General features: G+C 41.7%; 1 protein-coding gene across 1 annotated transcript in view; it reads right to left on the reverse strand.

Moving 5' to 3' along the window:
- f3a (coagulation factor III, tissue factor a) overlaps positions 1-6,710 on the reverse strand; it is a 28,851-nt gene extending 22,141 nt beyond the window's left edge. The window contains exon 1 of the mRNA XM_077736292.1: positions 6,542-6,710. Coding sequence (XP_077592418.1) covers positions 6,542-6,617 — 76 coding nt within the window. The 5' untranslated portion in view covers positions 6,618-6,710. The remainder of the gene's footprint in view (positions 1-6,541) is intronic.
- Positions 6,711-15,052: the final 8,342 nt, after the last annotated feature.

Genomic DNA, 15,052 nt, shown 5'->3' on the forward strand with positions numbered 1-15,052 from the left:
ATAATGTGGAGAAACAAATAATCTGCTTTTTGGATCGGGAAATTTGGGAGCATTTAGGAAAAACTAAGAAAAAAACAAAAACATATTGGGACCTCAGCTTACCTAGCTTGAGTCATGGGAAGTCCTATGTCTCGACTGGGGGGGTAGTGGTTGGGTAATTTATAGGGTTAAGTTAATTGCAGATCTTAACCTATGCTGGGCATATCAGTGCACAATTTGAAATTCCAAAGAACCAATTGATTTATAGTGATAAGGGCACCCAAATTGTGTTAACAAAATAATTGGCTGGATGGTCAGAAGGTTCCATATTTTGTTATGAAATCACTGCCTACATAACAAGTTCAACGGGACAACAACATGGGAAATCCTATTAGTAGACTACAAAACGCCATTATTCATTGCACCATTGGTACTGGATGATACGGCTAATCTGGCTGACTGCATAAAAAGGGAAATCTTTAAGAAAACGCATTGAATTTGGATTAGCAGAAGGAGACTGTGCTTCTCAACAGGAAACGGATTGGACCAACGGTGGTGCTCAAACCTGCAGTGTAAAGAAGAAGCACTTTCACTACGTGGGAGAGGGTGGTCTCATTTGAAACGTTGAGGAGATGGGTACAATAAGCTTTCTGACTTAATAAAATGCGGGAACCGCTCCAATATTGATTGGAAAGATTATTGCTCAGCGAGCAATACCAAAAACTATAGGGAACTCTTTTATACCAGTGTCTGTTTTAGAGTGGAGGAGATACAATTGGTGGCTCGGAATTTTGGTGTGGTGGCTGGCTTCTCTCGACGACGTTGAGCCTCATCGGGGATAGTGATCCGACTTATGGGTTGGTTTGCCAAATTGCAGCACAAGTCTATTTTTCTTTGAGTTACGCCAAATACAAATATGAATAGGGTGAATAACATCCATTACAATGTCCCAAAAAAGAAATTGGATTTGCAATGAAGGAACAGCTGGCATCCACCAGTCTCACGAATGTCCCAGGGCCGCAAAAACGGCTGGTATGCTTCCGACGATTGATGTGCTCTTGATGGAGCAGGGGGCATATGCAATGTTTGAAAATGTTGCACTCAACAACACATCCCTCAATGGGTCCCTCACTTGTGCCGTTGAAGGCCTGACCCGGAACCCAACCGGAAAGGAAGAGGCACTCTGGAGTGGAACTGTCTACCTTGTGGCAGACTGGTGGGATAAGTAATGTAAACAATTGGCCTTCACCGAAGTGATATCAATAGCTTTTTGGCAAATACTTTGACCATGTGTGGGTGTTGTAGACCGGCGTAGCGTTGATACAGTAGCTCTAACAAATTCCGAATTACAAGGATTGTATTTGCTCATTTGACAGCCTACTGGTGATAACAATGATGTCCTGGAAAATGCAAATTATGGAAATGAGTTGAACGAGAATGATTTTGTTCTTCCTTTTTCAGGCCAGATATGCAAGTAAGGTGAATTCTGGTAAAGATCGAGACAAGGGACTTCCCCCAAGTGTCTTTGTATTTGCCATATAATGATTAATGGCAAACATATAATAAAAATGGGGGAATGGTGGGGTTATTCTGGGATACTATTATAAATGTGAGCATTAATCATTATATGTATTTATTAATATGTGCTTGAAACTGAGAATAACGCGCAGTATAACTGTTACCGAAGGACACTATCCCCTGAACCTGCTCCTGGCTCAAAGGACGTTTCATCGTTTTGGCCTATTCCGAGGACTATTGACCTGGCATCTCGCCCAGTCCTAGGCTCCGATGGCTGTTGATCTTGGTTTGCAATGAAGATCTGTGAAGGTCTCTCAAATTGTTTAGATTCAAGCGGGTGGCTATCAATCAACATCCGGGAATACTCGCTCAGTTCGCCTAATATGGAATTGTTTTGCCGAATGGAGGCTTGTTTGTTTAAAACCTAACAGCAGATTTTTTGACAACCTTGTAATTGGTTTTGATTTGATGTCTTAAATTGGCAGGAGATAAATTCGGTCTTTTAGAATATTCTGTGGCGAAGACAGGCCAAGATGGAATCTCACTTGCAAGAAATGCCAAAGATGTGCCCGATGTCTCCTTGTATTGCTTTATATTTTATTAAAGATAAATAAAAATTAACCTAACACTAATCCTAACCACTAACCTTAACCACTATCTCCTAACCCTAATTCTAACCACTAACCTTAACCACTATCCCTTAACCCTAATTCTAACAACTAACCTTAACCATCCATAATCCCCTAGCCCGTGACGATTTAAAAATAACGTTTATAAATAAAGTAAAGAAAAGTTTGACATCTGAGTTTTTATGTCACGTTTATTCTTTTTGGGGTCTTTCCAACCGTGGAGCACTCAATGTAGGAACTGTTTCATGTGTTTAGAGACGAGCACATTTAGTACTTGCACAAGCCCAAATGTTAATGTGTTTGTGTTCTCGAGCGAATATCTGCTGTTTTTTTGCTTTAACAAAGAAAAATAAAACTCCCATCTGTGAATATCACGTTGATTCTTTTAGGGTCTTTCCAAATGTGGAGCGCTCAACGTATGAACCGTTTCGTGCGTAGTGTGTTTAGAGACGAGCACATTTAGTACTTGCACACGCCCAAATGTTGATGCGTTTGTGTTGTCGAGCAAGTTTTTGCTATTTTATTTTCTTTAATAAAGAAAAAAATAAAAACTCCCATCGGTGAATTTCCTTTGTCTTCTTTTTAATAAAAATTTTAATAAAAATGTGTGGGGTGTTGGAGTCAATGTAAGCTGTTTCCAGGCCTAAAACTGTGGCCAGTCAATGGGCATTTTAGAGTGTCCAATCAGCCTACCATGTATGTTTTTGGAATGTGGGAGGAAACCCACACAGGCCCGGGAGAACATGCAAACGCCACACAGAAGACTGGACCTGGACTTGAACCCAGGACCCCAGATCTGAGGCCGACGTGCCAACCATGCGCTCCACGGGGCCATCTCAATAAATACTGGTCTACATTTCTCTAATCCTCATTTCAATTTTATCATAAAACATAAGGTCAACACAAGGTTCGATGGGCCGCCCCAATAAATACCAGTCTCCATATTTAAAAAATCTTCATTTCAATTTTATCATAAAAAATAAGGTCAACACAAGGTTTGATGTGTAGGAGAAATGTACCGACTTTCTTGTTGAAGACCTCTTGGCTTTCCAATGACAAACTTCAGTTTTTAATATTAATTTTATTTCTGTTATTAACACCTAATTCCTTCAATAGCTCCAAAGCCATTTGTCATAGTGAGGCCAAATTAACAGCAAGTGAATGTGATATCCTTCTGTTTATCGAGCACCTTTTAGTTTTTCAATGACACACTCAATCTATTAATTGCAAATGTATTACTTTATTGCCACACATTTTCTTCAATAGCTCCCAAGCCATTTCACATATTGACACCAAACTAACAGAAGTAATGAGTGATTCATATTTTGTCACACATAAGCTGTATTTGTAAAAAAAAAAGATGGCTGAATCAAGGGTACGGCATATCTGTGCAGAAAACTTACAGCGATGCTATATTCTTTATCACCATTAGATGTAGGCAAATTAACATTTACTATTTGTTGGTTATTTTCTCTTTTGCAGAAAAAAACAACCTTTACTGAATGAAATATTAACTTCCTTATGATATTGACTCTGAATAAGTTATTTTAATTCATACAGTACCTAAGAAATACCACATGCGATGATTTTTCTTAAGATTTTTCCTTCAAAGTATAAGATCTGTACTCCTATTAAAACCAGAAATCAAACTGACAATTGTAAAATTCAATGATTTTAAGGCAATTTTAAGGGTGCGGCTTGTAGGTGGGGGTGGCTAAAATGCGAGAAAATATGGTACCTTCTGTTTATCGATCACCTTTTAGTTGTTCACTGACACACTATTAATTATTAATGTATTACTGTTATTAGCATCTATTTTGTTCTACAGCTCCCAAGTCTTTTGACGTAATGACACCAAATTTACAGAAAAGATAGTTGATTACCTTCTATTAAAGGCACACCTTTGAGTTCTTTTTAACAACACACTCAATTTATTAATTATTTGATTACCGTTATTAGCTCATACTTTGTTCAACAGCTCCCAAGTATTTTAACGAATTGACACATAATTAACAGAAAAGATCATTGATTACCTTCTGTTAATCGTACACCTTTTAGTTTTTCAATGATAATCCATTTATCAATTATTTATTTCTTACTGTTATCACCTATTTTTTTTCAATAGCTCCCAGGGTATTTGACCTAATGACCCCAAATCAATGCATGTGATGGCAGATTACCCCGTTTATTGTGCACCTTTTAGTTTTTCAATAACCCACTCCATTTATTCATTACCGTATTTTCCACATTATTAGGTGCCTCCAAAAGCCTTCAATTTTTCAAAAGCTGACCATGCGCCTTATATGGACCAATATTAATCTGCAACAGGTCTCACAACTATGGTGAGCAGTCAGCGACTCCATTTTCTCCGATGCATGCTGGGGTTTATAGTTATTTGGTCAATCCACTGGTATGAAGCTCCCCGTCATTCCGGGTGGATTGAGAAAAGAACTCTAGCTGCTAGAGTGGCCTCAACAGAGAATTCAAAGCTACACTGCGAACTATATATTACATATGGATCAATATTGAGCCGCAACAGGTCTCGCAACTACGGCAAGCAGCCACCGAGTCAATTTCCTCCATTTCCCCCAATAGACGACATACGCCACTATCTGCAGTGGATCGTAAATGCCTGGGCTGATAAATCAGTTTTATCTGTGGTTCGAGCTTTCAGGAAGGCAGGAATTATCATTCAGCTGCCAGACAATGAAAGCATCACCGACTCGATTAATGACGACTTTGATGAGATGGAGACTGGCCTGTTGGATGTCGCATTCGCCTAGCTATTCAATTCGGATACTGAAGACGCATAATTTGAGGGATTCATAGATGAGGAATGAACTGATAAAGCAAGCTTTTATGGATGCATAACTTAACTCCAGCCTCTACTGTAGACCCGTATAATGCAGTGCGGTGCGCCTTATATATGAAAAAAAATTGAAATGTGTCATTCATTGAAGGTGCTTCTTGTTATGCAGTGTGCCTTATGGTGCGGAAAATACGGCACACAGTGCTATAACTGCATGGTGACGTCATCGTTGGGATTTCCTCCCATCTCATACCGGTCAACCTCGGCCAATTACTTCCCTTATTATTGATTGTAGGTCCCCTTTATATGAGATAAAAAAAACATACAAATGCAACGTGGCACATATTTATTCACAGTGGGCGCACGTGAAAGTCTAAAATGTTTTCAAAAGTGGACAGCTTTCTGACACGCTATATTTATGTGGTGAAAAGGTGGTTGGATGAAAGGGGATATCATGCTTAAAGCATGACAATACAATAATCAGGCGGCGATGATGTCTATCTCCTACCGGTGAGCGAGACGATCCGGATTAGAGCCAAAATGGATAAAACGAAATCGGTTTTACAAAAAAACGTACTTTAAAAAAAATCCTGTTAAAAAAAAATCTATACGGCGCACACAATTTGAAATAATTAAAAACATAAAATAGGGGAAAGGTTGACAGGTATGCAATGTGCAGAAAAAAATCAATGGCGTAATTTTATTTCATTTATTTAAAGAATGACGTTTATTTGTCAAAATTGCATTTTCATATATAATTAAATTGCAATACGAAAGAGGGTCTTGAAATCCACGTATAAGTTGACATGTATGCAATGTGCAGAAAAAATCAATGGCGTAATTTTATTTTATTTATTTAAAGAATGGCGTTTATTTGTCAAAATGGCATTTTCATATATAATTAAACTGCAATTCGAAAGAGGGTATTGAAATCCACTGCCCGAAGCGCTCTTCTGGGATTCGGCGGTGAGGGTAGTGCTCTGTTCACGCGCGCGCGCGCGCGCCCTCCCTCTTTGCCATAAAAGCTGAACGAAGGGGGAAACCGAAAATGAAGCGCGGCTGTCTTGACTACGGAAAGAGAAACGGCGGCTGACTTGAATGCAGGGTCTTCTTTGTTGTCTCCGTTTATCTTCAAATCCCCCAGAACCGATACCGACCGCATGGCATTGTGGGCACGATGTCAAGAGCCAACACTTGCAATAAACCAATGTTTCTCAATTTATGTTCTATATTCGAGTCCTTCAGAAAAGTGTTTCTGTGTTTTATTTAAGAATGACCAGTTATTCCATTTGATTGAGTGGATTATTACTCTAGTTATACTGTCACATTAGCGGTTAAATTAGTTTAATAAATTGACAACAATATCGCAAAGCTGAAATAATTTTTGAGACAATATATCGTCCACTAATTTTTTTTATCGCGACAAGCCTGGCCCTAAATCACCATTTTAATAATAAAAAATATCACCGTTTAAAATATGCAGGTCAACTGAGTATCGCTGTACGACAATACAATATCCACACACAAAATACAACGTGCGCTTTTTAAAACAAATATTAATTTGCATTTACATATATCAAAATAAGCGGACTTTGGAAAAACTCACCTGTGACGGAGTTTGAGGCGAGAAAGACGAGTACTTGCAGTACCACGGCTGCTATTGTTCGTTTATTCATCACCATTTTGTAATTGATCAAAATAAACTAAGGTTTATATAAAATGTGTCAAATTTAGGTTCCTCGTCGGAGTTTAGTCTATAGTTAAAGTGTCGATTCGCCCAGCTCCTTTATACACTGTGGTCAAGACTTTCTCCACTCAGAAAATGTAGTCAAGCTCGCCGCCCCTCTTTTGGATTCTTGTTTTAATTGTGTGCATTACGGTAATGTAACGTGTTGGCTTCATTCATTTCACTGTCATTCCAGCTGTAGTATTCATCCATTGGTTCAATTTACTCGAAAGGGTTGTCGTAGCCTAACCCAGCTGACTTCGGTCGAAAGGGAGACTACACCCTAGACTGGTCGCCAGTCAGCCGTAAGGCACACAGAGAGAAAAACGACCGTACGCACTCACGATCATACAGGCACGAGAGGGAATCGACCCCCTGCCTGCTCTCACCGAAGTCAGATGAGTGAAGTTTTACACGCTATCAGCTGTGGTATTCACTTAAACAAAACCTACACTTCTCTACTTGAGATATACTAAACAAGCTTCAGAGTCGAAGTAAATCACTCCATCAAAATCGGATGGTTGTTAATAAAAGCATTTTTTCTGGGGTTGATTTTTGAATTTTTTTCTTCTTTGTTTTTCCAATTAATTTATTTTCTGGTTGTTGATTTTTTATTAGATTTTCTTCTTCGTTTTTCCAATTAATTTATTTTCTGTGGTTGTTTTGACCAGTAGCGGTCCGTGCATTTTCATCCTGCAAAACACTTTTGCATGCTGTCATTAAATCGCTGGATAGTTCTGTGCTTTTTTTCTTCTTCTTTGCTGCCATACTCCTTGAGCGAACTCTGAAAGTGAGCACTCAACTACTATCCACCAACTGAATGTGCAATGACACTTTATTATACTTTGTATAAGGAAAAGTATGTTTCTTAAGTCACAAGCTCCTAGGTATCGCACACCAGTAGCGGGGCCCACCGTACTATTTGAGAAGCACTGGTTTAGTCTAATGATAAACAAAACGTTTTTTATCAGTGGCAAGAAATGAAGTGATGGTGTGACTGTCTAAAGCAGTGGTTTTCAAAGTGGGCGGTACCGCCCCCCGGGGGGCGGTGTGAACTTTCAGGGGGGCGCTGACGAATAAACAGGCGAATGGGGGGCGTTGAAATAGTGAAGGGGGCGATGGAGCAATTACAGTAAAATGTGACGTTGGTGTTTGTAGAAAGACCGGAAAAATTGATTGTCTGTAATAAAAAGTCGACAAAAAACAAGCTTTATTGAAACAAGAAACGTTGTCTGCTCGAGCGCTCACGAGCAGCGCGCATATACCGTATATCACTAATTGTCGCGAGTTTATCGTCGATGCAGGCGACTGGGGAAACCACCACCATCCAGTCAGCCGCAGAGGAGCACACAATAGCGCGCCGGCAACGCTTAACCACAGACGTATGTGCACAGCGACCGGCTTAATGCATCAGCTATCAATTTTTATGATTCGAGGTGAACTGCGCATTGGTCTATTAAAAGAAACGAAATTAGCGAATAATATCTGAGGCGCCTGTCTTCTATTTATTTAAGCTTCGTTCGTTGGAAAGGGGTAAAGAGGGGGGCGTTGGCATTTTGGCCCGGCGGTGAAGGGGGCGGTGGCCAAAAAAGTTTGAAAATCACTGGTCTAAAGCAAGAATGCATTCAATTTCTCGCAGAGCTTCTACTAAATGTACCAAATGTATAATAGATGATAACAATGGTGTCATAACCCCTACTTATCCTCATTTGTCATTTATTTTATATTTTCCGCATATCCTTAATAAATATTGGAGCTTTATTTTAAGAGGATTCATTTTTGTAAATTGGAATTAGTTGGGGCAGTTGCTGTAGTTATAAGTTGGCTTAGAAGATTCCCAGCCATGGTATGCAAACACATCTGCAAAATGTCAGTTTAGGTGTGGAAATATCTATAGAGATAATAATAGAGAATGTTGAATCCTCATACTTTCCAAAGGTCTTATTCTCTCACTCTGACAATGCTGATGGTTCCACCCCAGAGTGCTTTTTCATGTGAGTTTTTGGGTCTGCTGCAGACCATCAATGTCCCATGTGAGTGGCCCATCAGGTGACCTGCTGTTGGCTATCAAGGTGCAACATTCCAAACATTGCACATCCAGCATCTCTCACTGCCAGAAACATATCAACCTCTATTTGGGTCGGACAAGCCATCAAAGATGTGTACACCAACTGATTGCCACAAAGCCTCGATCAATTAAGATTTCCTAGTTTTTGGACATAGTTATGAATGAAATTTTTTCGTTCAGCATCTACATTTGTAGGAATTTAAAAAATAGTTTTACAACCAGATGCAATTTGGTTAGCCAATTTATACTCATCTGGTCCACCTCTGGGTATCCCAATTTCATCAACCGATGTTGGCTCAATATCTTTCCAAAAGGTGCTGTAGTGGCATGAAAGGCCAGATGAAGCGCCAAGATTCTGAGTTGCTAATTGTATATACTAAACTGTAGACGAAAAACATACTGGTAAGAGTAGTGATGTTAGGACTAGTTTGTTGTTTCTCCATTGCTTTCTCCCTGTATTCTGACGTTCATTTTCCCATTCATGTTTGTCTTTCCTGTCTTGCCGTTGGGCTCGTGCAGCTGCACATCAGTGAAAATCAGTTCCTGTTTTGTCCATTTAAAACCCACTGATTGTGTCATTTGTTGGATCATCTGCTACACTTCCCTTGCCATGAGTCTGCATTACCTCGTTTCTCGAGTCCCTGTGTTTTCCCAAGATAGGTTTGGTTTTGTGATTTGATTTCTAAATCTTTGTTATTTTCTAAGATCCTGCCTAAGTTATTAAAGTTTTGGTATGAGCACTACTTCTCTCGTCCTCGCATGATTCCCGGCAATTGGGTCCTATTCCTCGTAACCTCGCCTTGACGTCTCCCCAAAGACCTAATAGAAAAATCCAACCCGCATGGACCCAGCAGGAAGCTACCGACGCTCTCTTCGACCCCAACCACCCATACACCCCCGATTACCGGCCCCATCCCTCACTCCGTCGCTCCTGGATACTCGCTGGACTAGGTGAGAATAACCGAATTCCATCGCCCCCTGTTCATCGCCCTAGTTATCTGCTTTCGGACTCCAGCTATTCATTTCCTCAACCCAGTGAGAATCATCAGCCTCCATCGCCCCCTGTGGATCACTCCAGCTATCTGTGTTTGGATTTTTCTGATTGTGAAGATGTTCATGAACTAATAAATTAGTGTGCTTGAGATTGGGACTCGGACTATGATTGCCTCAGCCGATTCGGACTTCTCCGATTACTCCGACCTGGATTCCCCGTATCGGCTGGTCATCTACAATGGGCCACCACGTGGCGGCCGGCGGGGAGGCTCAGGTAGGAGTTCGAACACCAGCCGTCTTGTCATTTTGGGAAGGCGCAGCTGTGAGATTGTTTCCCATGTGGACTGGCCATCTACAATGGGCCAGCACATGGCGGCCGGCATTCTACGCCGTCCTCCTGGAGGATGCGGCGAGCGCCGCGCCGTATGGAGAAGTGGAAGTAGGGGCTGGACGCTCGAGCCCTATGTTAGCTCCTCGCTCAACCTCTCCCATCCAAGCTCCTCGCTCGACCTTGCTGAGCTTTCCGCATCCCCATGCCGGCTGGCCTGCCAGTGGCACCCGTGCTGAAGCCACGCACAAGATTCCCCATGCCGGCTGGCCCGCCAGTCGCACCCGGGCCAAAGCCACGCCCAAAATTCCCCGTGTCGGCAGGCCCGCCAAGTTCCTGCCCACCCAGAAGCGGCAGTGACTCTGGATGAGGGGTTCGGCGGCGGCGACCCTCCAGGCCCATGATCTTTCTTTGGAGAAATTTAAACCATTCCATGGGCAATCTAGTGGGAATTGATCTCACTTTAAATATCATGGCCATTGATTTGCGATGCGGTGTGTCAGCTTCGACAAAGTCAAAGTCTTTTTTCCGACTTTACTGTTTATGACGACACATTTTGAAGGAAAACAACAGAGGACATGGACATGTCAGGAGATTTATTTGAGACACTTGAAGTCTTGTGTCAAAATTTAAATGGTGTAAAATTGACAGGGTGAAGTAGGTGATGTTATAAATGAGTGCAGGTGTTAAGGTTAAAAGGGACTCATGCCGCTTATGACGCGCGAAGCATGCGTAAAACACGCAGCGATGACGTAATGGGCACGCGCAAAACACGCAGCGATTACCTAATGGTCATAGACCTGGGTATAGTATAAAAACGGGCTATTCAGACATTTTTCTAAGTTGGTTTGAAATACAACAAAGGACCTGTCTGATTATTTCACCCGTCTTTTAAGGGTATGTTGCTTTGTTTTGAATATCGATTGAGTGTGAGATGTGCAAGAGGCAATAGTAGCATGTGAGAAAGAACGTAATGCTTAGTGATGGTTGTTTACTTTTTTTATGTGTGCGCGTAAATGTGCGAGTCTCGGGTATTGTTTACAGCAAGCTACCTTCGGCCGCTGGTTGTTTACTTTTTCATGTGTGTGCACGAATGTGCGAGTCTCGGGTGTATTGTTTACAGCTGGCTACTTTCGGCCGCCGTTATAACGGTAGCATAATAGTTATGCAGTATATGACGGCCGGAACAAAAGGTAACAAGTTTCTATACTCATAAGTTATAATCGTTTTTGCAACAAGTACATTGTTTGGATTATAACGGGTTGTTAATATGTTACTATGTATATATTCGGGTGTTATTGTATATTATGTTTTGTGTGAATTGCTTTGATATAACTAAAGTTGGTTTGAAATACAACAAAGGACCTGTCTGATTATTTCACCCGTCTTTTAAAGGCGAAATACTGATACCCCGTAAATTCAGGGGTACAAAATTTTTGGAGGCATCGCTGGGATTGCTGCTTAGATGACCAGTATTCACAACCTGACTACTGAATGCTGAGCCAGCATAACCTACACCACAAACCAGGAACAAGACAGTGAGGAGGGGTGTTGCTGTTAAAAGGAACGTGAAGTTGGCAGAGTACTCGTCATCTGAGGCCAGTAGAGATCATCAGAGAGACGGTAAAAACGTGCCAGTTCAGTGTTCACTTTTGTATCATAAACCAAACTCCTACAGTGTTGAGAAAATGGAAATGGAACGGGAGCAGTTACGCCTAGAGGTAGAAGAAATGTTGGACAAGCTAACAGCTAATGACCTGTTAGAAATATGTGATTTTCTGAACACAGAGAGTCCGGAACGCACATCACGAATGACATTGTTGGGGCACATTAATAACAACCTGGAAAGGAACGAACTCAAAGACGAGGACCAAGGTATGTCTGAGTTGTTAAAATTAAAAGAGGGGATGGCATAGATTTTTTGGGGCAAAGCAGGCAATAAATAGTGAACACTTGGCCTCTCTTGAGCGCGAAAAAATTCTCAAGAGGGACCTTGAAGCCATGAAACAAGAACAAGCTAGGCATAATGAAGAGAGCGATAAGCAAAGAAGAGATTTGTTGGAGCAGCTCTCTGCGAGAAATGAAGCTATAGAAATTTACAAAGCTGAGAGAGAAAATCAGCGGTACGAAATTATAGAATTGAAGAACCAGCTTGACAAAACAGTTGGCTATTTAGCAAAGGCAGCAGCAGATGTGGAGGCAAAAGAATTGAAACTTTCATCTTATGAAGAGGAAATAGCCCGACAGAAAAAACTCTTGGTGCTAGAAAACTTGCATACTGATGAAATCGTTCATTCTAAAGATCACATCATCAAAAAACTGGAAGAGGACATATCGCAACAGAGAGAAGCCTTTCAGAAAAAGATTGACCATCTTGAACTTCAGTTTGAACAAGCTGAGCAGCAGAAAACTGATGAGATTAGCGTACTACAAGAAGAGAAAATTGCTCTGGAGAAACAGGTGGACATGCTTGTTGTGGAGAAGGAGAAACTTTTTCAGACCTACCAAGCAACAGAAAGAGAGAATATTGCATTTTTCAAGATGGAGGAAGCACTGGAAGAGGAGCTTGAATTACTGAAGCTGGAAAAAGTTACATTCTTGAAAGAAAGGGAACAAGAACAGGCGAATGAGAGGTTAAAGATAGAAGCAACAAGAGCTTTGACCCAATATGGTAGAGATACTGACAAGTCTCCCCTTGAATGTCAAAAATCTAGTGAATTAATTCCTACTCAACAGACCAAGACGAGTAGATTCCCAGAGGTCAAACCAAAACCAGACATTCGGACATCAAGAAACGTACAAGCTAAACCTCTGAACGCAAAAGAAATGAGCTCCTCTTCAAATATTGAATCCGCTGGCAAAAGGACAAATGAAACTGAACCAGAACCGACTGAGATACAGAAATCGAATTGGAAGGAGTCTTCGAATAAACTTGTGCATGCTTACAACTGTACCCGTTGTGATGTGACAGGTTATTCACCATTTTATCTACTGTTCGGGAGTTCGCCAAGGCTTCCAGTGGACATGCTCTTTGGACTATGCAACAGGTCCGATGCAGATGGACAGCAGGACTATGTGGAGAAATGGAGACAAGGGATGGAGAAGGCGTACACCATTGCCACCGAGAACGCACGGAAAGCGGCAGAAAAAGGTAAAAAGCACTATGACACTAAAGTGAGGAGTTCTGTGCTACAACCAGGAGAACACGTCCTGATGAAAAACATGACACCAAGAGGAGGACCTGGGAAACTCCGTGACTTCTGGGAAGATACAGTTCACACAGTGGTGAAGCAAATGGGATCTGACCTACCAATTTATGAAGTTAGGCCAGAAAGAGGTAAAGATCGTTCCAGAGTTCTGCACAGAAATCTACTAATGTCTTGTGACCATTTGCCCGTTGAGATAACACCAGAAGAAGGGAAAATTGGCACAAGGACGCCGAGAAAGAAAAAGCAGCCGGCATCTCATCAGGAGTCAGACAAAGAAAGCGATGACGAAGATGACTTCCACTATGAGCTACGCCAGCTAAATGAGAGAGGTACCCAAGAGATGGAGCCGGAGCACAGGCCACTGCCTGTGGACCAGACACACGAAGTGAGGGGCCCTGCTTCCGGACCAATACAAGTAGAAGAGGACCATCAGCTGGAGGACCTGCCTGGTGAGGGAGCAAACCCTCCTCTTGAAGGTCCTAGTGATGAGCAGTTATCAGAGACTTCCCCGCCAACCGCCGTGACGGAACCTGAGGCGCTGACTGATGAACGGCCGAGAAGGGAGAGACACCCACCACGACGTACGACCTATGACCATCTTGGAATCCCCTCCTGTTATAGTACACAGTCACCGCAGGAGCGGCTAACTGTTTACCCTGCACCAGGAGTGGCCCCTTGGTTAGTACACCTGCATCCATATTACCTGCAGCCACCTTTTTTGTTTGGACTCCAACAAGCTTGAACCTACAAGGACGACGTGCATGATGCGGGCATGGACTGTCATGGACTGTCATGGACTGTTATGGACTGTTATGGACTGTGATTACAGTGCCCATCCAGTAAAACGTGGACCGTACGAGTTGTGGATTATATTTGAACTGTGGCCCGTGCCGCCTGGACTTTAATGAGCATCGGCTCACCAAAGTGGAAATGTTTGGGAGCATATTAATGTCGGGACGACATTTGTTTTTGTGGGGGAGAGTGTGACAGGGTGAAGTAGGTGATGTTATAAATGAGTGCAGGTGTTAAGGTTAAAAGGGACTCATGCCGCTTATGACGCGCGAAGCATGCGTAAAACACGCAGCGATGATGTAATGGGCACGCGCAAAACACGCAGCGATGACGTAATGGGCACGCGCAAAACACGCAGCGATTACCTAATGGTCATAGACCTGGGTATAGTATAAAAACGGGCTATTCAGACATTTTTCTAAGTTGGTTTGAAATACAACAAAGGACCTGTCTGATTATTTCACCCGTCTTTTAAAGGTATGTTGCTTTGTTTTGAATATCGATTGAGTGTGAGATGTGCAAGAGGCAATAGTAGCATGTGAGAAAGAACGTAATGCTTAGTGATGGTTGTTTACTTTTTTATGTGTGCGCGTAAATGTGTGAGTCTCGGGTATTGTTTACAGCAAGCTACCTTCGGCCGCTAGTTGTTTACTTTTTCATGTGTGTGCATGAATGTGCGAGTCTCGGGTGTATTGTTTACAGCTGGCTACTTTCGGCCGCCGTTATAACGATAGCATAATAGTTATGCAGTATATGACGGCCGGAACAAAAGGTAACAAGTTTCTATACTCATAAGTTATAATCGTTTTTGCAACAAGTACATTGTTTGGATTATAACGGGTTGTTAATATGTTACTATGTATATATTCGGGTAATATTGTATATTATGTTTTGTGTGAATTGCTTTGGTATAACTAAAGTTGGTTTGAAATACAACAAAGGACCTGTCTGATTATTTCACCCGTCTTTTAAAGGCGAAATACTGATACCCCGTAAATTCA

The sequence above is a fragment of the Stigmatopora nigra genome, chromosome 16 (assembly GCF_051989575.1).
Source record: "Stigmatopora nigra isolate UIUO_SnigA chromosome 16, RoL_Snig_1.1, whole genome shotgun sequence".
NCBI classification, from domain to species: Eukaryota; Metazoa; Chordata; class Actinopteri; order Syngnathiformes; family Syngnathidae; genus Stigmatopora; species Stigmatopora nigra.